Source organism: Calypte anna, chromosome 22, assembly GCF_003957555.1.
Source record: "Calypte anna isolate BGI_N300 chromosome 22, bCalAnn1_v1.p, whole genome shotgun sequence".
Taxonomy (NCBI): Eukaryota; Metazoa; Chordata; class Aves; order Apodiformes; family Trochilidae; genus Calypte; species Calypte anna.
In genome coordinates this window covers 3,189,480-3,214,565 of record NC_044267.1, presented here as the reverse complement: position 1 = coordinate 3,214,565, position 25,086 = coordinate 3,189,480, and the positions used below count along the sequence as shown (strand labels likewise).

The 25,086-nt window shown below is 41.4% G+C and overlaps 1 protein-coding gene across 6 annotated transcripts in view; it reads left to right on the top strand.

Annotated features, from left to right (window-relative positions):
• EBF2 (EBF transcription factor 2) overlaps positions 1-24,861 on the top strand; it is a 126,178-nt gene extending 101,317 nt beyond the window's left edge. Inside the window, exons 8-17 of one of the 6 annotated variants that reach the window (XM_030464061.1) lie at positions 511-628; positions 1,318-1,320; positions 2,428-2,558; positions 3,126-3,252; positions 10,255-10,343; positions 11,240-11,305; positions 11,390-11,567; positions 14,340-14,525; positions 15,664-15,831; positions 24,221-24,297. In XM_030464061.1, coding sequence (XP_030319921.1) covers positions 511-628; positions 1,318-1,320; positions 2,428-2,558; positions 3,126-3,252; positions 10,255-10,343; positions 11,240-11,305; positions 11,390-11,567; positions 14,340-14,525; positions 15,664-15,831; positions 24,221-24,252 — 1,098 coding nt within the window. In that variant the 3' untranslated portion in view covers positions 24,253-24,297. Of the gene's footprint in view, positions 1-510; positions 629-1,317; positions 1,321-2,400; positions 2,559-3,125; positions 3,253-10,254; positions 10,344-11,239; positions 11,306-11,389; positions 11,568-14,339; positions 14,526-15,663; positions 15,832-24,220 lie in introns of all 6 variants that reach the window. The other 5 variants (XM_008499404.2, XM_008499411.2, XM_008499420.2 and 2 more) reach the window with 5 other exon arrangements.
• Positions 24,862-25,086: the final 225 nt, after the last annotated feature.

Below are 25,086 nucleotides of genomic sequence, written 5' to 3'. Positions count from 1 at the left end.
AGGTGTAAAACCAAGCACCATTTAGGTACTGTTTTCAGGTAGTTGGAGTTTCCATTTTGCTCTGTCAATGGAGACCTCTGTTTCTGGAGCAGATGCAGCTGCATTTGCATGTGTGCTCAGGACAGCAGATGGCTCTGGGTCTGCATGGATGTATCAGAGGGCAAATCACTGTGGTGCTCTGCAGCCTCCTGGTTGGTATATCCAGACCTCTTTGCCATCAGCCAAGCTACAGTGCAGCAGAGGAAGCTACATTTCAGGCCATCTGTAGTAGCTGGTTCATTATACAGTAAGGACTTCATCTGGCCCTTAGGATGCTGTGTGAAGTGGAATTTATGCATAGAATGAAGGCTGAAAATAATTTCTTCCCTTCTAGTTAGGGAGTGAACCCTGCAGGATGCGATCCCATTTTCAAACAGAACAGACTTTTAGCTAAACTGAATAATTAATACTTAATGAGTTGAATTTCAAAGCAAATTGTTTACCTGCCTCCTTTTTCTTCTCTTACCCCAGGTTGTGCTGTCAACAACAGTGAATGTTGATGGGCATGTCCTGGCAGTGTCTGACAACATGTTTGTTCACAACAACTCCAAGCATGGACGGCGAGCAAGGAGACTTGACCCCTCAGAAGGTGAGATATTTGCATGAAGAACAGCACAAAAATGAGTGCAAAAGCATCCTAGCCATTCTTCAGTTTCTATTTGTTTTCAGGAGGGGAGGAGAGCTAAGGGGGGACTACATAACCTCTGGGGGTTCAGAGAAGGAAGAGGCAGGAAAAGCGTCTACTGCATGCAAAATATGATCTTCTTTACATCTAAGAGGCTGGCTCCCCCTTCCCTCCCCCAGTTTATTAATTAGTTTGTACTGCAAAGATGAAAAACCTAAGAATACTAAGTATTATCTACATTTCAGCCTCTTCCTTCAGCTGGGATAGATTTGATTTCAGGCAAATCAGGCAACATGACATCTTAGTTAAACAGAACCATTACAGCACAAGATGTGTATGAAAAAGTGTCACTGGTTCCCTTAAACAAACTGTGTGCAAAGCATAACAATGCACAGAAGGAAGCTGACACTAATTGATTCGAGTTTGTTTGGCTAAGCAAGACTCATGGCCAGCCACAGGATGGGTTTTGGATTATATTAAAGCAATTACGAATCCTTGTATCTGTTAAGCTTCAAAGTGGTTGGCCCCTCCTCTCCCTCCACCTTCATTACCAATGCATTCCACTTCTCTCATGCAGACAGTACTCAGAATTACCAGAAAATGCTATCTGTGTCTGCTTTTCCCTCCCCTGCAGCTAGTGAAAGTGAGAAGAGCTGGTGATGTTAGTAGAAAAGACAAGCAAGGATATTATTTCATTATAATGTTTTGCTGCCCCACTTCTTAACTGTGCCCTATATCAACCTAAAAGAAGAATTAATGAACTGGAAGAAAATGATTGAATCAGTAAAGAATTCAGAGTGGTGTTAATTCTCCCCCAGCGGGCAGTGAAATGGTAGAAGGAAAATCCCAGGATTCCTAGCCTAGGAAGCCATCCAGTTTTTCCTTGACTGATTGGATGTGATTGACTGGCTGTTCAAAGGAGTCTCATGTTTTTGGAGCACTGCCAAAGTTCCCCTCCACCTCTGACCCTGTCAACATTGGGAATAGAGTGATGGATTGACTTTGGTTATGGCCTGGAAACCATATTGGGTTCCTGATGGGATGTATAGTCCAGAGGCCTTGAACATATGGAAGAGAGAGGAAAAAAAAATAATAAATCTACTCTATAAAATCAAGAAAATTATTAGAAATTGTCTGCTGATAGGAACTGGAAGAAACATTTGATATTCCCAAATCTTTTTTACCTATTGATGAACTTAATAAATCTTAATCTACCTCTCTTTGCCCAGGGTTTAGCTTTTGTGTGATCACATGCTAATGAGTGGGTTGTGTTTTTCTTTTTCAGCAGCCTCTGCACAATCACTTAAGCATTTCATTTTTACACCCACTACAGTTGGCCTATTAGGCTTTAATGACACAATGTTAAGTGCCAGTAATGAATAGGCAAGTAATTAACACTAGCAAGGCAGAAAACATACTTTTACTTATTTATTTATTTATTCTTGGGCTACATCAAATGGGAAAGCAGCCTTTATGGGTGAGTGGCTGGAGGGGACTTGTCCTGGGCTTTTGTCAGCACTGGGGAATTGAGACAAGCAGTGAAGCTGCAGCAGTCCAGAACCTCCCAGTCCCCACTGGGCAGTGGTGAAGCTGCTCCAAGCTGCAGGTTGCATCTGTAGGATTTTTAGGGCTGCTTGATGTGCTGTTTGCACCCACCTGCTGCAGGGCTTGGCACCCAGTATTGCAAACAGTCTCAAACTTCTGGGAGGGGGAGAAATGAACCACCTAACCTGAAGCTCTGTTGTCCTCCTGGTTTTGTTCAGCCACGCCATGCATCAAAGCAATCAGCCCAAGTGAGGGGTGGACCACAGGAGGAGCCATGGTGATCATCATTGGAGACAACTTCTTTGATGGGCTGCAAGTTGTATTTGGGACCATGCTTGTATGGAGTGAGGTAAGGAGAGGGGCCTCCCTCCTGCTGCACTGCAGAAACACTCTTTTTCTGAGGAAAAGGAGAGGGAACACTTTTTATTTCTGTTCCAGTAGTGGTACAAAAGTGGTGATGTGCAGAGTGGGCCAGAGGAACCTGTGTGAAGGAAATCATGGAATGAGTTTTCTCTGTGGAACTCCTCACTGTGTGATATTGTTCAGGCCAACTGCTTAGTAATATCCCAAATGGAAATAACATTTTAGGGATCTGGAGAAAGGTAAAGGTAAAGAAACAAATAAAGGGTTAGACTTTGGGAAGGAGGAAGAATTCCCTCTGGGTCAAGAAATAAGCAGAGTTAACCAATGGGCAAGAGCAGTACAGTTTTCCTGATGACAGTTTATCCTTAAATGTGTCTTCCTCTCCCAGAGGCAAGAAACTAAACCAGAGGTAATCCCTTGCCTGATCTGTACTGTCTCCTCTAGAGGAATAAGCAGCACAGTTACTCAAAGGATGTTTGGAGGGTGAAAAATGAAAGCAGGGGGAATGACACAGCCATGTCATAATCATGCCTCTCCTTTTGTTATCTCCTAGCTTATCACACCTCATGCCATTCGAGTTCAGACACCTCCACGTCACATCCCTGGAGTGGTTGAAGTGACATTATCATACAAATCCAAACAGTTTTGCAAAGGGGCACCTGGCAGGTTTATTTACACAGGTAGGTGATTGCCATTTCTGCTAGAGGAGCTGCAGCCTCTGTGTTGGTATCAGCATTGACAACTCTCCTTGCTTGCTGTCTTGATTCAGCCTTTTGCTGTTTGAAGGCCACTCTGCCAGTTGTGACATTTGGACACGTGAGGAGAGAGCTTCATTCTTGTGCAGAGCTGTTAAGGCACTGGTACTACACATGTTCATTTTTTTTCCAGTGTAAAACTCTTACTTTTATGTTATGGGTGTGCCTATAGGTAGATTGAATGTCCAGGAACATGACAGCATTGTTCTACTTACTGGAAGATGTTTTATTTCTAACAGTATTTATTCTATATTTCCCTCTCACTGGGGTAACCTTTCATTTTCAAGATAATCCCAGAGGACAAGGAGAACCTCTTGTATCAAGACAAGCCAATGAACTGAGTAGGAAATAAATCTGATGGGTTTTTTTGTAAATTATTAAAAGGATTATCAGCTTATTTAGTGCCCCACTTATTAGTGCCTCTTATTTTAGTGCAGGAAAACATCTATAGGTCTGAAATAAAATCAGATGGGACCAGAAGAGCATCTGATGGCACTGTTAGCACCAGTAGTAACAAAGATGGCATGCAATGTGTAAGTTTCTGAAGCCTGTTAAGCATGACTGGAGAAAAATGGTGCTCTGAGTCCTAAAGGATGGATTTATATTTAAGTTTAATGACTTTCTTCCATGAAATCATATTCAGATTTCTGAAAGTGGAAGGATTTCTTTCATTTTTTTAAGCCTTTTAGTACCAACTGTCCTCATTAAATAATCCTTGCATATTTTAATTGTTAACTTTAAAATTATAATGTAGGTAAAAAATAATAGTGAAGGTCCAGGAATTTTTTTTTATTAAAAATTTTTAGGTAAATATTTAACCACCTGTTGAGACAATCACTTAGATTTTTTCCAAAAAGAGAAAAATCTGAATGAAAATCTAACACATTGGGACTTCAGAAAGAGCCAAGGGTTTGTCAAGGTCCTGTTACTGTCTTAAACCATTTTATATGTCCTTCTTTAGTGCAGGTGCTAAATTAGTGTTTAGTTATGGACCTGTAAATGTATTTATTCATACACCCACCACACCTAGAAACCTGCAGAAAGAATTAAGTCTTGCAGCACTTCCCTCCAGGAGGGCTCAGTATTCTTAGAAATCCTGATAAGATGATTGTGTGCATTGCAATGAGATTCTATTGGGGTTTTTTGGTGATAATTGAACTTTATTATTGATACTTGTAGTCCTTCACATTGCAGTTTATCCCTCTGAGCTGTCACGAGGTTTGTAGGTAACATAATCAGAGGATGCAGTTGGCTTGGAGACACAAGTAAGACACCTTGCCTCTATAAATGAGAATTTCTCTTCTAAATCCCTTCCCTTTCCATTCAGCCTGCACTTGGCAAAGGCCTAAGAAATGCAGAGACATGAATGGCAAGCCCAGGAGACTGAGAAGTGTGAAATCCTGCAAACTAAAAGCATGGGAAGATGTTGTTCTGTCAGGACTAATAACAGCACCAACCAGCAGTGCTAGCAGGGTCAGGTTGTAGTAAGTCCTTCATAATTATCAAGTGCTGAGATAAAACCTCAGAAAGAAAACATGAAGGGTCCAGTGACAGGAAAAATAGTGAGTGGCTGACTACAGGTACTTCACAGACAGAACAAGAAGAATCATTTCTAGAAAGCCAGACCTGAGGGTTCATCAGAGCCTTGCTGCATCTGATCTGGGCCACCAGTTCCAGAAAACCATGTGCTTCCAGACTCTACATGAAGTCTTGACACAGAGAGATGAATAAACATTGACCACTTCCCTGTGGTGATACAGGAGAGCTGAAGATGGAGAGGGAGAGATATCTTGCAGCTTCTACTTACACCCTTTCATCACCAGAACACCAATACTCTTCCAAAATAGAACAAGGATCTTAGCATTAACCAGCCTGTGCCCTCAATATTTAATATACAACCAAATGTTGGTGTTTGACCTGATTATGTTGGAGGTTTGGGGGTTTTTTTCTGAGTCACAACAAGACAGGTTGCTTGGAGAAAATAACAAACTGTTGAAAAAATGACATAAAAACGAGATACAAATTTGCAGGGTAAATCTAAATGCCCCAGTGGGCTGCTGTGTGTCCTGGAATGGGTATTTCCAATGGGCTCCTTGCATAGAGTGCTGGGCTAGCACTGCTGGAGTGATGGTTCTGTCAGCATTCCCACTCCCAAGTGCTGTCATTCAGGGTGCTGCAGCTCAGCCATCAGCTCCTCTCATCACCATAATGGGATGTGTGGACTTTTCCATAAGGTTCCCAGATGGAAAACTTTTCCAAGAGTGATACCAGCAGGATTGTAGGGACATTTACCAGTGTGGACAGCAAGTACCCAGAGAAATGGCTCATCCATGCTGATGGCTCTTGCTGAACCACCTTAGATACTTTACTAGTTAAGTATATACTTTAAGGGAGAGATAAAAACCTATTTTTAAATCACAACTAAGCATTTAGTCCCTATGTGTCCCTTAACCTGCTGAGACTATGGGTTGCACAAACAGCTCCATCTTCTGAATTACTTTTCTTTCATCATGTTCCTAGCATAATAAGACATTTGTTCTCTGCTGCCAATAGAGCAGTACCCTCATTCTGCTTTTAATACTACACAAATTCAAGTTCTCTGCTGCCCTAAGTAGTTCCATTAGAGTTCCCTTGGCTTTAATAACCCTTACATCAGTCTATGCCAGCTGAGGATGTGTCTCCTAGGCTTTTTTACCTTCAGTTTGATCACAGCTCTGTGTTTACTGTGTCACAGAGCTGCTAACCTGGAAATGTGTATATCAGGGAGATTTTGAACATAATTTTCCTTGCCGAGCAGAAATCCTCCAGGGGTTAACTTGTCAGAGCAATGCAATATAAAATAATCTGTAGGATATGTTGGACTCCTGGGTTGTGCTGTGTCAGTCTCTGTGCCAGGGACAGGAGGGTACTGCTTTGCTAAAGCTTGGAAGTAGATTTGAGGTGGTCTTGTTACCTGCTTGTGGAAAACACTTCCAAGGCTGCAGTGAGTGAGTTCACTTGGCCAGAACACAACTGATGTGACAGAGCATTTGCAGAGCCCCCATCCTGCCCCTGCTTCAGCCCAGGAAAGGGACATGCAATGGGGTTTGCAGAACCTGTTCCCAACCCAGCAAAGGGCACCCAGGGCTGCTGCAGTCCACCTTAAACAGCAGCTTTCCAACTTGGGTTGTCCAACAGTGTGTTCCCCAGGAGGCTCAGCCTGTGTCTGCTCCTCCCAAGCCCAGGACTGACATGGTCAGAGCAAGGAAGCTTTGGTAGCCAGCACCAGGGCTGTGTTTTATTCTGCAGGCTGAATACCAAGCATCTCTTTGCTGCTGGCTTGAGGGAAGGTCACTGGTGCAAAGCTGGCTCTGAGGCCATTGGTGCCTTTTTAACATCTCTGAGAAGGTCAGCACCACACTGCACTCCCTCTGGGGCAGTTGTGGGCTCAGGGTGTTTCTCAAGGGATGCACACTTTGTGTCTTCTCAGTGATACTTTGCTCCCCTTCAGTCTGGTTCATGAAGTGAAACAAAGCTGAGCTGCAGAACTTTGCTGAGCTCCCTGGATGTGGTTCTTGTGTTGACTGGGGGAGAGGGAGAATGTGTGGCTCCCAAGGCATAGCAGGATGAGCTGTCACTCATGGTAAATTGTGCAGATCTTCATAACATCATCTTCCTTCAACAGTCTTATGTGCTTTGATGTGTGGTGAGATAATTAATACTTGAAATGTCAGCACTGTTATCACTGGTATCCCAGTTAGTCCCCATTGAGATGAATGGGGCTGAGCTTTTGTTTCAGGTTTTGCAAATGCAGACACATGTCATGGCATCAGTTGCTCAAGTGTAAGAATCTTTTTTTTTTTTTTTCCTGTTCAAGTGAGTCATAGTAGCTGGAGATTTGTGCTTAAAATGAAAGCCTGGGGTTTGCAGGGATGTAAAAGCAGCAGCACTGCTCCATACCCTATCCAAGCCTTGTCATAAATAAAGTCAGAGAGGCTTTGGGGCATGTGGACATGGCCCTACTGCTGACTGGAATTATTCTGTTGTTAAAATAGTTATGCTAGAGCAAAGTTTGCAGACTATCTGACAATTTGGTTTATTCACTAGGTAGCAGCTCCTTTTTTTTGCCCAGGTTTCAGCATGTCAGGCACAGTTTTTAAAATGATGCTTTGGGAAATTCAAGAGGCACCATGTGTCTGAAACACTGGATTTGGGGGATTTTGCTGGACTCAAATCAGTTTTCTTGGGGCTTTAATTGCAGATATCTGACTTGTAGGAGATAATGAGCAACCATCTTCTGTGTCAGCTCCTTTCATGGTCTCTGAATCCAGGAACTCCAAACCATTTGGATATAATTTTGGCATATTCCTATGTAAGACATAGATAAATCCAGTGATCCACTAAACTCTTTCCTCAGTGGAAGTGGTGTTGGGATGGAACTGTTTACAGTTTGCTGCTGGATTCTGCATCTTGCCCTTCAGGTGGAAAGGCACAATTTACTCCTGCAAATGTTGGATGTTGGTTTTACCAGGATTTAATGACAGAGAGATTTTTGTTTCATTAGTGAGTAAAACCAGGAGCAGGCAGTTTGGCTGCAACCTTTTGTGCTGAAGGACAGGATGAACACTGGTTCAAAATGGTTGAGTTGTTCTTAGAACAGTTCAGTATTGCTGAGAAATGATTTGCTTCTGTTTATCTATCAGAATGAAAATGCCCATCTCAATCCATTGGAAAAATGTGTGTTGAATAATAGCCAATTTCTTCTTCCTGAACTCACATTCTGTATGTTCCCATTAGCTATTTTTAGTGACCTATGTATACATACATGTCTCAACTCCTCTATATTTTACATTGCTTTTGCTTAGCCTAAGATATATAACTTCACTGATTGGTCTTGTAATCAAGAAGAGGAATGGCACATAATGATGTATAGGCTCTGGAGAGATTGACCTATAATTCTCAGGATTATTGGCAAAAAAACCCACCCCCCAAAAAAAACCCCCTCCTCCCAAATGGGATATAGATTCTGTGGCAGTTGAAATGTGTATTATTAAACTCCTTAAGCAAACCAGAATGGTTCCCAGTGGAGAGCAAAGACATTCTAAGTATAGCCAAGACTAAATTCTCAGGTCTGGGTTTTCTCTACTCAATTCCCACTTGATTATCTCCTGTAATATTTAAACTTCATGCCATGCCATAATTATTTAATAAAAAGTAAATATAAAATGTATCTCAGTGGGGAATATGACCTTTTACCTTCATGTTGTTCTACCAAAGACAGACACAGATAAACAGAGAACATGGATCAGTGTTAATAGTCTGTCTCACTTGATAGTTTCATTCTTCTGGTGTCTGAGACTGTTCTCCTGGAAGGTGCTGTGTGCATTTTGGAAGATTCAGTAAATGCCATCAGTGTCCCTGGCAATCAGGTGTTTTCAGCTGGGCTGATGTCACCAGGTATTTAAATTATTATTTATTTTCTTTCAAAAGAACCATAGGTGGTTTAAGAGGACAGAAGAAGCTAGCACTGAGTGCTAAAGGACTCAGGTGTGCTGCTTTATTAAAGATGTTGTGGAATTCTTGGCAAGATTCTCAGCTTGAGTTTAAGGAAATGGTAAGAATCTGCCTGTGCCTCTCAGAGAACACAATAATCTGATGCATCAGAGGCACTCAGAGCCTCTGGCTGTGCAGAATGCTACAGAACTGGCTTGTGCTTTCTGTAGTAATTTGGACTTTAATTTTGAATAATCAGAAATGAGATTATTATTGCCATATTTTCAAAGTAGAGAGTATTAAAAGGTCTGAAGTTTCATGAAATCATCAGCACTGCCAGCAGGGCTCTGCCAGCTCTTGCTGACTGAGGATCTGGGTCAAAATATCTTGGTTTATCCACTGGAGATTTAACATCATTACAGTGAAGTGGCTGTGTATGCAGAATAGCCACACACAATTGAAGAAGTTAATGTGTCTGATGAAGAGCTGTGCCCTAGTTTGTGATGGCAAAACGTTGGGGAGGTGTCTGGGTGTGTGTAATGTGGTTATTAGATGAGCAAACACAGTGCTATTGATTTCTGCTGTGGAACCAACATAGTCCAAAGATCTCTTCTAATCTGCATTGGTGCCCCAAGTTGCTGTATTGTTGCCATGCTCAGTTTTCTCCAGAGTAAATATATTTATACTTAAAGAAATATGTTGTGACAACACTTCCCTGTTGCAGCTTTCTGGAAACTGGAGCAGTTTTAAGTGCAGAAGTCATGTTTTTGGGTTGGGTTTTTTTTCCCCTTTCTGAGGAAGCCAAACTCATTCCAAACCCTTTGGAATACTTCCAGTTAGAAGCTTTGCAGGTAGCACGCAGCATTCACATAAATTTTGTCATTTCCTTCAACATATCTACCTCAGAATGGAGTTTTTGGAATCCTGGCAGTAAATGAGTGAGTGCCTTCAGGTCAGCCATGGAGGTGTGGGGGGTGGGTGCACTCCTGAATGCACAGAATTCACTGCAGGCTTAGTGGGAAGGGATCACAGATTCTTTATTTACCAAATTACAGACAGATTGAGGGGGTGTCCAGGAGCACCACTCAGTTTGTGGTGCAGATAATGACAGAAACATTTGTACAATGAAATAGGGGGAGTTGGGGTTCCAGGAGTCAGGGGACAAGATGGTCCCACATCAGTAGCTTTGTGTGTCCCAGCTCCCTTAGCAGCAGAGTATTTATTACCTCTGACAGAGACCAGGGAGCCTCCTGCAGAAGTTCTGCTTCACTTCATCTTCCTACTAGTAAGAGAAATAAAGATAAAATAGATAAGTACTGGGATGTACCTTCCAGGAACCCCAGCAAGGAGGTTTTCTGGGGTGAGGCTTTGAGCTTGCTAAGGTGAGGAAGTCTTAGAGCCTTGCAGAGATGTGTACTCATATCATGTTGGGGTTTTTTTCTGTTTTCCTTTCAGCTTTAAATGAACCTACCATAGATTATGGTTTCCAAAGACTGCAGAAGGTGATCCCAAGACATCCTGGTGACCCTGAACGATTAGCCAAGGTAAAATATTTCAAGCACTTCACTGAGCATAATAATATATTATGTCTTTTTCACTTCTCTCATAAATAGACAAAATTATATCCTAAGTGGCAATTAAATGTGAACATAAATTCACCAATTAGCTGTAGGCTTATCTAAGTTTGATCATGGAGATCCCACAGCTACCAGGAGTTTTTTATCAGTTACAGCTCCAACACTGAATGACTTTTGCTGCTAAAATGTGAGTCCAGTGCAGGTAATAATCTTCCTGGTTCCTATTCAGGAGCCTTTGCATTTCTCCATAGTGGCAAATCTCTGAACATAAATGATAGATGATAGACAGAAGAGATTTGTTGCAGAGGTCTAATCCTAAGAGAATCTTTCAGTTAAAAAAAAAACCACTTTGAGCTTTTGCTGAGGCAACCAGTGCAGTGTGTGTGTGTTACAGACATCTGTAACACTGCACCTGAGCACAATGGGAGTGGCATTCATTACTTTATTCCCAGGTTTTAGTGCAGAACCAGGAGTCCCTGGGAGCATCTTTGCTGTCAGAGAGTAGGTGGAGTAACTTTATTGTTTTGGTTTTTTTTACTCTGCAACATGAGATAGCTAAAAACTTTTATTTGTTTGCTTGCCATTATTGCAAATAATCAATGGGAATCATTTGAATAAACCAGTTTGCTGTGTCTGTGGGAACAGCCGTCCACATTCCAGAGGGCAGGGCCGGGAGGCTCCCGCTGCGGGAACGCTTCAGGACTCTGGAGAGCTCCGGGGCGGCACCGGGGGCTCTGAGGGGGTCGGGTTTCAGATAAGGAAAACACGAGGAACCTCAGAAGCTACAGGAGCCCCCAGGCTTTATTTGCTCTGAGAGCTTTTAATGTCAAAACGTCCATTTTCTGCTTCTGTTCCTCTTGCAGGAGATGCTGCTGAAACGAGCTGCTGACCTGGTGGAAGCACTCTATGGAACACCTCACAACAACCAGGTCAGAGCCCTACCCAGGGCCGTGGGACACAGCTGGAGTTGTGAACCCTGCTCCAGGTCTCACCTCCTCCCTCTCCCTCCCCAGGACATCATCCTCAAACGTGCTGCCGACATCGCTGAAGCTCTGTACAGCGTTCCCAGGAACCCTGCCCAGCTCCCTGCCCTCTCCAGCTCCCCAGCACACAGCAGCATGATGGGCATCAACTCCTATGGGAGCCAGCTGGGAGTCAGCATCTCAGAGTCAACACAGGGGAACAACCAAGGTGAGCACAGCCCCTCCTCTGCTCATCAGTTCAGTTGTTTTGGTTTGTTTTTTATTTAAGGCTTCTTCTTCAGTGTGAATTTTAGCATCTTTGTGTGTACAAATTTACTCTGGACTGGTAGGAAAATGTGCCATAAAATGGCACCTTAACAGCAGCCCAGCAAAGGAGCAATATCAACTTTGGGCATCCCTGAATATTTTGATCTTTTTTTGATCTCTTTGTGGCTGCAGCACTGCCTGTGCTGAACACTGGGGTCTGATTTGTGCCATGGAACCATGGAGAGAATTCTGTGTTCTTCCTGAGGCCCCAGGCAGCACTTCCAGGTGTAGATGGGCAGCAATAACCTGACAGGCTCCACATGGTCACTGCTGCTCTTGGCTCACCATGGAGGCTCCTCCTGGGAAAGTCACTTTGGAGCTGTGAGAGGGGCCTTGGGTTTGAATGAAGGGCTGGAGGCTGCTCTGAGGCACAGGAGGCTCTGGCTTGGTTCTTGTGTGGCTGGGGCTTGGGATTTAGACAGAAAATGTGACTCCTGAGTCTTGTATGACCAAAGTCAGACTGCAAACTAGATGTGATTTATGTATTTGTGTCTATACTCTATTGAGCTACATATCTATAGGTATATATATTGTATCTATGTATGCCTGTGTATATCTATATCTATATAAAAGTATATATACATAGATATGTATCTATATACATAGGTTTTTATAACCATATCTGTCTATAGATATCTAGATATCTGTCTAGATATCTAGATACCTATCTATAGGTATATCTATATATAGGTATATCTATAGGTATCTAGTTATCTAGATAGGTACTGTTGTCTGTCAGTACATCTATATACCTATATGTGTCTATATCTATCCATATCTCTATATATATCCATATCTGTATCTATATTTTTATCCATATCTGTATCTATCTATATCTATTCTGTGATATATAGATATAGATTGATATGAATATACAGAGATACAGAGGTATAGATATGGGTATAGATATACAGTTGATATATAGATCTATAGATATATAGATACAGATATGTATATAGATAGATTTATATAGGTAGATCTATAGATACAGTAATATAGATGAGATATCAATATGGTGATATAGAGACAGATACATATATAGAGATAGAGATATAGATATAGAGATACAAGTATAGATATATAAATAGAGATATATGGATACAGCTAGAGATATATAGATACGGATATATAGATATATAGATAGGAATATAGAGATAGCTATTGATACATATAGAGATGGAGATAGAGATATAGGTATAAATACAGATTTATAGATACACAGATATAAAAATATGGATAAAGATAGATATAGAAATGTATATACAGGTTATATATAGATATATAGTTATATATATAAATATATAGATAGAGATATAAAATATATTGATACAGATATGTAGATATGGATATAGATAGATATTGCTATGATATTTAGATACAGGTATGGATATAGATATATAGGTATAGAGAGATAGTTATAGATGCATAGATATGGAAAGAGATAAATATATAGAGAGAGATAGATGTATACATGTAGAGATATATATGGATATAGAGAGACAGATACAGGTACAAAGATAGAGGTATAGGGACAGATATAAATATTGATATATAAATATGGATAAAGATATAGATATACATATATAGATAAAGGTAGATACAGGTATGGATATAGATATGATATATAGATAAGCAGATATAGAGATGAAGATATAGAAATACCTGTATAAATCTAGATGTATAGACAGATCTAGATAGCTATAGATACAGCTATATTCAGATATAGATATAGTTGTATAAATATGGATAAAGATACTGAAATAGATACAGATAGATATAAAGCTATATAGATATGGATAGGGAGCTAGGGAGACAGATATAGGTATAGATATATAGATAAATACATAAGGTATAGATATATAGATAAATACCTATACATAGACAGTGATATACATAAATATATAGAGAGAGGTATACATATAGAAAGATACCATGGATATAATAGATGTAAAGATATAAAATATGGATAAAGATAGATATAACTACAGCTAGATGTATGGATATAGGTATAGATATGGGTATAGATAGATATAAACATACATATATGGATATAGATATTGATATATATAGATATAGCTACAGATATATAGCTATACATAGATATACAGATGTAGATATGGATATAGATGTATCTATATATAGGTACAGATAGTATATCATATATAGATAGGTAAATAGATATCTTTTTATCTATAAACTATACGTAATTAATATATTTTATATTTACATCTATAGTTTTCCCTTAGAAAATGCACTTGCTGTATTTGTAGCTCATCAGTGATTGGCAGACACCTCCCCCTGCCCCATGCACATTGGTATCATCTCTACCCAAGATCACCACACACATTTATTTATTTACATTTATTTTCCCAGGCCCTACAATGAATTTAAACTTCCAGCACATCAAAGATGATGCTGTTAATATATGATGAATATTATTTTAATGTACACAGATTAGCATCATATACATACATTAATACCACAGACACCAGGTACATCTGCTCAGGTCAGGGAGTTTGATTTAAATCACATTTAAACCTGAAGCACCTGGATAAACCCCACTGAAACTGTGGTGTTGTCTGCCTGTCTTAATGATTTAAATGTGTCATTTATTCCACTGATCAAGGGGAAGTTTGGGGGCTGTGCCTGACCCGTGGTGTCTCTTCTGTTCCAGGGTACATCCGCAACACCAGCAGCATCTCCCCCCGGGGTTACTCCTCCAGCTCCACCCCCCAACAGTCCAACTACAGCACCTCCAGCAACAGCATGAACGGCTACAGCAACGTCCCCATGTCCAACCTGGGGGTCCCAGGCTCCCCTGGATTCATCAATGGCTCCCCCACAGGATCCCCCTATGGCTGTAGGTGCTCTGCTGCTCACAGGGAAAAAACCAAACCCACAAGTGATGGCTTTTGAAAGAACTTCTGGGGATTTAGTGAGGATTTTTGTAAAAGGCTCTGATTTGTGCTCTGGGGATTTTGGGAAATGTTCCCATATTTCAAGAAGCACAGAGAGAGACACTGAATCCTTCTGTGTGTCCATTTTATCCTCACATGGCAAAGGCTGCCATCAGAAACACCACAAGCAGCCATCACGGGTGGCACAGAGAATGCCCCAAATCCTGGCTGAAAGTCCCTCCAGAACAATCTCTGTGTGTCTGACCTGCAGTGTGGGTCCATTTCTGTGCAACAACATTACCTTGTTGACCAGGAATGTAACAACAGTGCAGTTAAGTTCTGGAAGTTGGTATGGCTGCAGCTCTAGTTACTGGTTTTACCAGAACCAAGTCTCTTTTCCTCTCATGCCTTGATTTTTCTCTGTCAGAAGTGTTTGTGTTAATAATAATTAATAATATTATATATTATATTAATATTAAAGATATATATATTAGTATTATATATATTATATATATTACATACTAATAATATACAACACAAACACTCCTGACAGAGAAAAAAAATATATAATGATATATATATAGTATTTATATATATAATACTTATATATATATCACATATATATGTGTTTATATAGAAGAGGATGAGTTAAGCCCCTATTTAATATTTATAAAAGCACAATAGTTAATTAAACAGCTAATTTATATATAAAGATAATTAAACAGTTATATATTTATATAAAAGGATAAGAGCCAAACAGCTATTTAATATACATATATAAAAATATAATAGTTAACAGCCATTTAGTAGCCATGCATGAAAGGATCTTATTTGAGCAGCTGTTTAAAATGTATAAAAGGAGAATGGTTAAACAGCTATTTACTTGTTGACTTCTTGTTTGATTATTTACCTACACTTTAGTTTATGGAGGGTAAAGCTCCCAGTAATGTCCAAGATGAGGAAACACCCCAAATAATGTTTTGTTTTATATCCATTGACAACATCTGCATAAGAACTGAGCAGCTTCATGATGATGATGAGGGATCTTTGCTGTCTTCTCTAACTGCATTTCTGATGCAGATTCCCTTTTTTCCTTTGCAGTGATGTCTTCAAGTCCCACAGTTGGCTCCTCCAGCACTTCTTCCATCCTTCCCTTCTCCTCCTCTGTCTTCCCTGCTGTCAAACAGAAGAGTGCCTTTGCTCCTGTCATCAGACCCCAAGGGTCTCCTTCTCCTGCCTGCTCCAGTGGCAATGGAAATGGGTTCAGAGGTAAGAAAAGTGCAATTCACACCCAGCCTTGGAGCTCACTCTGTAAATGAACATCAGCTGAACACCTGGGCAGTGACAGCCTGGCCTCATCCAACTCATGCAGTGCTCCAAGCTGTGTCTCTTTGGTTTTAAAACACCAAAGTAGGGGTGGCTCTCACCAAAGGGGACAGACACTCCTTCTTTTTACACCAAAAATGATTTTCCCCACTTGTCATTTCCATAGCAGCTCTTCTGTGAGGAATGGCTTTAGGGACTCCTAACCCAAGCCTCTGCCTGCAGACTCACAGCTCTGGGCAGAGCAGCCAAGGCCTTGAAACCTGCTGCAAGGTGGGAATTGAGCCCCTGGTACAGTTACAGCCTTTTTAAAAGTGATCTGCACAACAAATGTATTAAGATAAGAATGGAAACCTTCACTGAATTCTTGCTTTTAACAGGCTGGGGGGGGGAGGGGCATGCAGCACATAACTATGCTCCAAGTCTCCATAAAAAAAGCCTTTATTGGGCCAGGGAAGTCATCTGGCTCCTGCAGACTCCACTGGAGATACCACAGCAAGCACAGCTCTGGGAATTGAGCCACGTGGTAATTCTAAAATGAGCCCCACAAACCACACCTGTTGATTTGGGTGCATTATAAATCCTTAGCCAGGCCACAGGGACTTAGAGAAACTGTAATGATTTTATATAATAAGGAAATTCAAAGTGTGCTGAATGAAAACAATCTCATTTTTAAAAGCTAACTTAGAGAATTCTGCTGTGTATCTGAAGCAGCTTCTTCCCTCACCCCAATCAGAGGAAACTCTGGGCTTCTCTAAGATCATCCTCTCCCCATTAAAGACACTGATCCATTTTTATGTAAGGGCTCAGGTACCATGGTGACAGGAAAGAGAATTTCTTTTCCACTCTTCTTAAAGAACATGAAAAGAAGGATTTAAAGCAAATTTTTAAACTGTAGCTATACAGAATGTTTATACAGCTAAAAAAAGCTGTAGCTATAGTCATGGTATCTTAAGAGTCATCATCCCTTCCTGGTCTCTGTTGGTTTCACTGCATTTTTATAAAAAATGAGTGTTTTAAGGAGCTGTTTCAAGGTAATATAATTTAAAACTGATTTAGTGAAACATTTAACTAGGAAGGCCTGTCAGCTTAAGAATAACTTGTTTGTTTGGCACAGTTGGACAGTGCTGTAACCTAAAGACAAACTGGAGCCTTCACAGTAGATTTAAGTCTCTGAAGTTAAAACTTACTGAGAAGTTACCTAGGGAAGTGCTAAGCAGGAATTGGGTCAGTGAGAAAATCACTCAGCTTGTTTGTGGGAGACACAAAAAAGATTAAAAAAGCAGTGTCTTGTAAGTTCACAGTTTCTTTAACCTACTGTGTCTGTCCTGTCTGCTCTTAGGAAAAGTTTCTACCTTTTTTCAACCCTTTTGTAAACAGATAAATTATTAGAGACCATTTGGTACCACTCACACCATTTAGTGTTTACAGTGTAATTTGTCCAATCTAGAGATTTGTAACCAATAACAGAGTCTAGAGCTGGAAATTTAGTACCAAGTAAAGCATAAAACCTCAGAGCTAAAACCCCAGTCCTCACATCTGTGCATTGTTTTCTGACAGAAGTCCACTCTTGAGACATTCAGGATTAATCTGTCAATTAAGATTTTGATCACTTTCTGAACCAGCACAGGGAGATGCAAAGACTTGGGCATGGATAAACCAACACAAAAGTTATCATTAACCTTATTCCTTTCTTCAGGGGGGATCCTTGTGCATCAAATAAATAACAAATAAAAGAATAAAGTAAGAAAGTACCAAGTGCACTTGTCAGTCAGGTGCAGCAACCCCAGATCAGGCTCCCAGCACAGGCAGCTCCCAGCACCTTGCAGTTGAACTCCTCTGCCCAAGGATGGTTCTGCCAAGACTTTGTTAACTGTTTCAGCCATAGATGCAAATTCTTCCTCCTAAATGAAATATTATTTAAATTGATGTGAGCTGGGGAGCACGTGCTGTGGAAAGGATCCAGAGACACACAGCCTGAGATCCAAATCAATGTTCCCACAGTGCTGACAGACAGATGTGGCCAGAAAGTCAACAGGAAGGTCCCAGAGAGGCTTCTTGAATGGACTTACTGTGCTGCAGCAATGGGAGATTGTTAATCTCCTCTGCTCTGCCACTGCCCTCCTCTATAAAACTAAGAATAGATGTGCTGGTAATGTAATTTATTTCTTTAATTAGTTATTTATCAGATTTAGACATCAATAAATGCTGATGGAGATAGAATAGCAAAAGCACAGAGCAGACAGTAAGTATTCACAGACCTCTTCCCAAAGCACATCAGGCAAGTGCTTTGACATTATCTCTGAATTTCCCCTCCCATAATATGGCAAAAAAACATCTCAAAGGGGATTTTTTGAGCTTGAATGTGCCATTTCCAAAGTCCTCTGTCTACATCTTTTGTTCAAAAGCAAAAGTTTCCTGGTAATACAGTTTCCATCCTATTTACTGCATCCTGTTGTGATGAGAACATTAGAAACACTACCAGCACCTCAGGGCTTGCCACTCCACTCACAGGCAGCAATGAAAGTCTAGAAAACAGCTCCCACATATGTTAACAACAGCAGTGTTTAAGTCTGAATTAAAAATAGCTTAAGCAGAAGGAGCAGTGCAAGCTTCATCCTCAGATTAACATTCTTTTTACTCCAGGCAGTTCCATGGTATTGCTGGACATTTTTTTTTTGAAAGGAAAGTCTCAGGGATGCATAAAAGCTGCTGGAGAGACAGTAGGACAGCTGCTGGAAAATCCATTGCTTTTCAGGAGTAGTAGCATAAAACTTATCTGCTGGGGGCTGCACAGCCTCAGCCAACCCCCTGTGCCATGTGTTCCTGCTTACCTCCTTCACCTGCTCCACATTCCTGGGGTGTGAGAGGACAGGAGAGGCAGGAAGGGGCAGGAATCCTCACTGGACATCACTCCCTCCTCTGTGCTCTCCAAATTGAGAGCAGGTGATCCCCAGCAGAGCAGTTGTGTGCTCCCTCCTTGTCACCTGTCAAGGCAGTTTAAAAAAGGCCCTGGGAAGATGCAGTGTGACGTGAGGCAGTCCTGGTGCTCAGCACACCAAGTGCCTCAGCAGCTCAGCTCAGGTGGGAGGCAGCTGATGGGGAAAAGCCAGCAAATTGGAAACTGCTGGAACAGCATGGAACCACTGCCTGCCCACATTCCCTCTGGCCAGCTCAGCACATCTCAGAAAAATGCAAGCTCAGGGCAAGGAATAGCAGGCAAGCCCCAGAAGGTCAGAGGAACCATCAGGATCAGAGCCAATCCAAAAGGTATTGGACAGCCTCAATTCAGCAAAGGGGACATCTGCACTGTTCCCTCCAGAAATGCAATTCCCTTGGAATTGAAGGCCCTAATTATTAGGATCTTGTCTTGACAAAGTTCAGGGTGTCAGCAGCTCTGGGGCTTCCCCTTGGGTTCAAAGGCTGCACAAACAGGGACTGAGGGGAATGGGTCTGGGCTCCAGACCTGACTGGGACCAGCCCAGTGCCTGACCTGCTGCTCCAGGTCTCAGCCTGAATTCAGGCCACACATCAGACACAATATTTAAAAATCTCTTAACAGAGACACTGAGCAGGTAAAACCACTCAGGCCATTTTCACAGAAGTTCAGCAGTGTGCTTCTGCCTGACTCAGACTCAGTCCAAAGCCTTGGCAGTGACTGAAGTGTGGCAAAGGCTGCAAATGACACATCCCTGATGTCAGTGTATATGAGAAACAAGTCTCTGTCATCTGATTAAATTGGATGTATTGAAAGGATCAACAGTTTTCTCCTCAGTTTATTGGCAGAGATGTAAGCAGCACAGACTGCTTCAAAATAAAGAAAACCTTAAAAAAAAGATATTTACAACTTCTTGCTAACACTTCACTAAACAAAAATACCTCCTGTTACTATTAATTACTTTCAGTTGCTGGGATGTTAATTTTAGTAGCTCATCATATGTCACAGGCTGGAAAACAGATCCATTTTTAATGGGTGAAAACAAAATCTGCCTTTTTTTAATGGGAGAAAAGATTCAATCAAGACTGTTAGGTGTCACACACAGCAGAGGATATTGGGTCAGATTCAGTACTCATTTTTTCCTTTGCCACTTTCCAGTATAATTGGAAAAATACAAAGCTGCAGAGTGGCTGTACATTCCTGTGCTCTTTAATAATTAAACTACTGCATATATGACTTGGCAAACACGTATTTTGATTTTAAGGGTGTCCCTAATTAATGTGTAACAAACAAAAATGTTTGTCCATGGACAGCTTAGCACCAGGGTGAGATGACAGTAACTCAACAGATGAGGCAAGTTAAACTTCTCCAGTCTCTGAGCTATTAAAGGTTTTGTCTAGATTCTTTAAAATAAAAAACCAGATAAGTAAAATATAGTTTAATCTGCTTACCATCTAAAAAAGACAAAACAACTGCTTATGTATAAATATCTTACCTGTCTGTGGTTAGATGATCAGGAATGGGTGAATTAAAATCTTCCATCCAAATACAGAAGGATTTCTAGGGAGGGTGAGGGAAAAGTTGATTTAATATGGAGGAAAAAAAGAAAAAGAAATTATTTAAGAAAAATGTAAAGCTTTTGGCTGCTTCTTAGTGTCTTAATTGGAACCATCCTCCACAGCTCCTTCACAGAAGCTGTAATTTAGTGCACTTACATTTTAGTATAGAGGATGACAGTGCCCTTCATCCAACCACTGATGTTTCCTGCTAAATGAAGCCAGCTGTGTTTTCCTCTGAAAATCCTTTCTTTTCTCTATCATGCTCAGTCAATTAGTTACATAATAATAAATGATAGATAATAAATGGGTGTGCTGGTTTATAAATGTCTCTCTGGGCTTCAGACTGAAAGCAAAACTGCCCATTTTCTAGTGCAGCCATGGCAAAAGTCAGAGGTCTCAGAGAGGTGAAGCCTGCAGGCAGAACTTGTCCCTTCCATTAGGACAAATGACCCAGGAGGTGACTCTGTGACCTGTGCTGTGCAAACCTGGCCTGGCACACAGGGCTGCTCCTGCAGAGATGTCTGTGGCCTGGCAGGGCAAAACACTCATCTGAGGTGCTCAGAGTAGCCCCAGAGCAGCACTTCACTCACCTCCAAGAGCTGCAGAAGTGTAGGACTGGAGTTTGCAGGAATGTAAGTGCCAAAAGAGGAAACCCAAGGGAGGGAGCAAGACTTTGTACATGGCAGTGGCTGAAAACACTCCTAAGGTCACTTCTCAGGTCATAATTTAGACACCAACCAAGCACCTGTGGTACCTGAGGAACAACTGAGGTGTACAACTCAGGTGCACAGCACTGAGCCCCTTCCCACTTCTCACCAAACCAGGGAACTTCCAGCATTCTTTCCCCTACAAAAGAAGAGACAGCCTTTTCAGGGGCTACTTGTACACACCAGGCTTATGATCATTATTAATTACACCCATTAAAGGTGCCTATCACCACAGCATCTGGGTACTATCCATATTTGATTATTTACTGATAAATAAATTCTCCAACCTTGTGACAATTTTAATCAAGTGTTTCAGTTGATAATTGCAAGCTGTCAAGGTTAATACAATAAGGCTCATCTCTAATTCTTTTTCCATTTCCCTCCAAGAAAAAAAAAAAAAGAAAAAAGACCCTCTGGGATAATGACTGTGGTTTCTATATTCCCAACTCATCAGGGAGTGTCCTGCATTGAACCACCTTTATTGAAAAGTTACATCGATTCAATATATAGTAATACAGGCAGAAATAATTACAGCTTTGCTAGCAGTGTAAGACCTTAATCCAAACCTCACAAACATTCAATAAAAAGTGATACAGGCAGGGAATGGGCTTTTGACAGTGGAGCCCCAAAGGGGAGTGGAGGTGGGGTGGAAATGGACAGCCCAGGGTGTGTAAAGCAGAGAGTGAAGCTGCTGAGATGAGCTGGGGAAAGCCAGGTGGGAATGGCAGCTCCTGTTCTCTGCCTGAGATGAAATGGCAGTGCAAAAATTGGCTTGGCTTCTCCTTTCTGTGTTAGATGATATGTTTATATCTATTAATATAGAGAGATCATTTCATACAGGCAGCAATATATAAAGTTTTACCTGAATTTGTCCACAGAAAAGTTCCATCCTAGCAGCTCCTGAGAAGCAGCTCTGCTCTGGTCCTTACAACCTGGAATGAAAAAAAACCAGACTTGGGCTGAGGGGGCCAAAAGTAAGGAGAGGAAAGCAGGGACTTGGTACTTGCTGAGGAGGAAAGGGAGGGCAGAGGCATCAGCAGAGCCCCAGGAGTAAGAACAGATTGCAGGTGGAAATTTTCTGCTGCCATCACCACCCTGTGCCCAGGGTTTGGGCAGCATCATTTCCCCTTCAGTTTAAGGAACTTTGCAAAGGGCTGCACCTACAAGTATTCTTAAAATATTTTGTAAGAAATGGGGCAGAAACTTCCCTTTGCTTTGATCTAGAGGAGGTTTTCCTTGATCAGAAAAATTAAAATCCTAGAAACAGTATCAGAAAAAACCCCATTTAGTCTGATCTTTTCCCCTCCCCCTTAGGAACAGAGTTTCATCCACAGTGGCACAGCCCCTCATGCCTCACATTAAACCTCAGGGGCTCTCCCTGGGTCCAGCAGAAAAGCTGAGGGCAGGCAGGGCCCTGGCAGGTGCTGTCTGTGTGCCTGCTCCTTCCTTTGCTTCAGGCAAAAGGCTGGGCCAGGTTTCCACAGACAAACAGTTTAAATTCTTTGAGCAAACCTGGATGATTTTGCCTGCAGCAGATGAGGCAGTGCAGAGCCAGACACCTCCCTGGGGACACCTGGGGGGTGAGCAGCTGAGGGCACACACTCACCTCTTCTGCCAGCCCTGCAGAATCCAGAGGAGGGCATTGCTGAAAGAAGCTCCTTTTCCAGCTGAAGGAAGTTCCTTTTCCAGCTGAAGGAAGTTCCTTTTCCAGAGGCCAGAAGGCAGGCAGGGTGTTGGGACACAGGAAGAAGGATCCCCAGTCCCAGGCTGGAACACTGCCATGAGGAGATCTTTGGGGGGTTAGGAGAAGGAAAGAAGCAGCTTCTTATCAGAAAATATCCTGATGTGCCCCCCATCCCCTCTCCTGCCCCCCAGACCAGGCATATAAATATTTACCTACCTTAGTTAGAGTTATGTAAATTGCCTGTAGGAAAATCTGTTGGACAAACAACAGCAAATTCCTCAGCAATTAAAACCAGTAGATATTTGACTAAAGACTCTTCAGTTTCACTTTCTTTTTCAGCTATCTGCCAAAATTGGCAGGGATTTCTAGCCCTAACTCAGTGACAAAATATGAAAATATTTATTTTCGTATTGTATTAAATCATGGACCATATCTGCAGTTGTTTAATATCAACACAGCTCTAATAAAAGAGTCATGTCAGCTGAGGATCTTGCCCTAAGCAGTTTTTTCTTTAAGCACTATGAACATGAGGGTGAAACTCATTCTCAGAGGACAGGTCTTTAAACACATGAATAATCCCACAAATTTCAGTGAACATAAATCTTTGCAGGATTAGGCCCTTGCACTGCACCGAGGCCCCTTTGAAAATATGACTCACTCATTTGTTATATAAATACATAAAAACTTAACTTACCCCTCAAAACCTTTGGGAACAGCACCAGTTCCAGGCAGCTTCAAACGTTGCTGTTGTCAGTTATGAAGAATATAGCTGCAATTAAAGGCAGTGACTAATAAATAATTTACATAAGCCCAGTGCTCTGGGAACGTGCCAGGTAAGAGTGCAGTGATTCAGACATCTGGGGTGACCCAAGTGAGGAGAGGCTGGGCCAGGATTTCCACTAAAAGAGCAAAGCCCAGCTCTGGTCATTGCCTGCAGCTCCAAGGGCAGTGCAGGGAAAAATTCCCACTTGCTTTTGTCTTCCCTCCTTCCCAGCACAACCCATCCTGCAGGATGGGGGGAGCTGAGAGCCCCTGCTCCATGCTGCTTCTCCAGGAGGATTTGGAGTGTTTGAGAAAGCAGCAAAAGTCTGAATGGTTGGGGCAGTGTCCAGCTCCAAGGACATCTCAGGAGATGAGCACCCCAAAATGAGGCATTTCTGAAAGTCCTGAGGTTTGAATGCACCTGGGATCTCCTTTATCCACTTCAGAGCCCCCGTGGGGCTCTTGGTGGCTGCAGTGTGACACAGGACATTGTCCACTGCTCAGTGTCAGTCTCCCCATCTCAGTTCCTGCTAAAGCACAAAACCATTCAAGCCCCTGGAGTTTCCTCTGCAGGAAATGCCCCAGATGCTGCAGGGCACCACAGTGTGGATGGGTGAAGGGCTCAAGTAGATTTTGTTCCATAAAACTTTACCAGAATTTCATCTTTGTCAATTTTCTTTTTCAGCCATGACTGGTCTTGTCGTTCCCCCGATGTAAGGCAGAGGCAGCTTTGCTCCTCTCCCTCTTCCCTTTTTTCCTCTTTTTTTTTTTTTTTTTTCTTTTTTTTTTTCATTTTTCTTTTACAGCACAAAACTACTTATTGTGATGGACCACTAAAAAGAAAAAAAAAATAGCACTACAAGCTCTTTTTTGGGGGAAAGCCAGGCCCAGGAAAAAAAAAAAAAAAAAAAAAAAAAGGGACATTTTTTATGGATTGGACAAGATAGAAGTCTGCATCTTTTACCTGTTTCATATTTCTGACACATCCACGTCAACTCCTAAAACATTGTGAAGGAAGAATCAGCCAAGAGCCAGGATGAACAGCAGAACGTTGGCAGAATGGAATCAGAAATGCAAAGTCTTTCTTGAAAGCCAGGAAACCTTCCTAAGATTTGTAAAATATTGAAAGGAGAAAGAAATTGGCAAAATGATTCAAGCTTGATATTTTGGATACAATTTGTTTTACTTTGTAGGGGAAAAAAGTTGAAGTTTCTATTTTCTATGGAGCCTTTCAGGTATCAATTTAGTTTATGCAGAAAAAAATTCAACAAAACAGGGTACCAGCATGAAAGAATTTCTAGGACAAACTGACATGAATGATGGAACTTTGGTGTATGTGTGTATTTGCTTATAGTTTAACCTCTTTAAAAATGTAAGATGTTTTACAATTATTTAAATAAATAAACTTGTAACTTATTGTATGTAGAGGTAGAAATTAAACCCTTTTTTGGATTTTTTCCTCCAGTTGTACAATGAAAAAAAAAAAATGATGCAAAAATGTAGTGGTAAGTTTGAGATATATTAATACTGCTGCAATTGCTCCTCACTTCT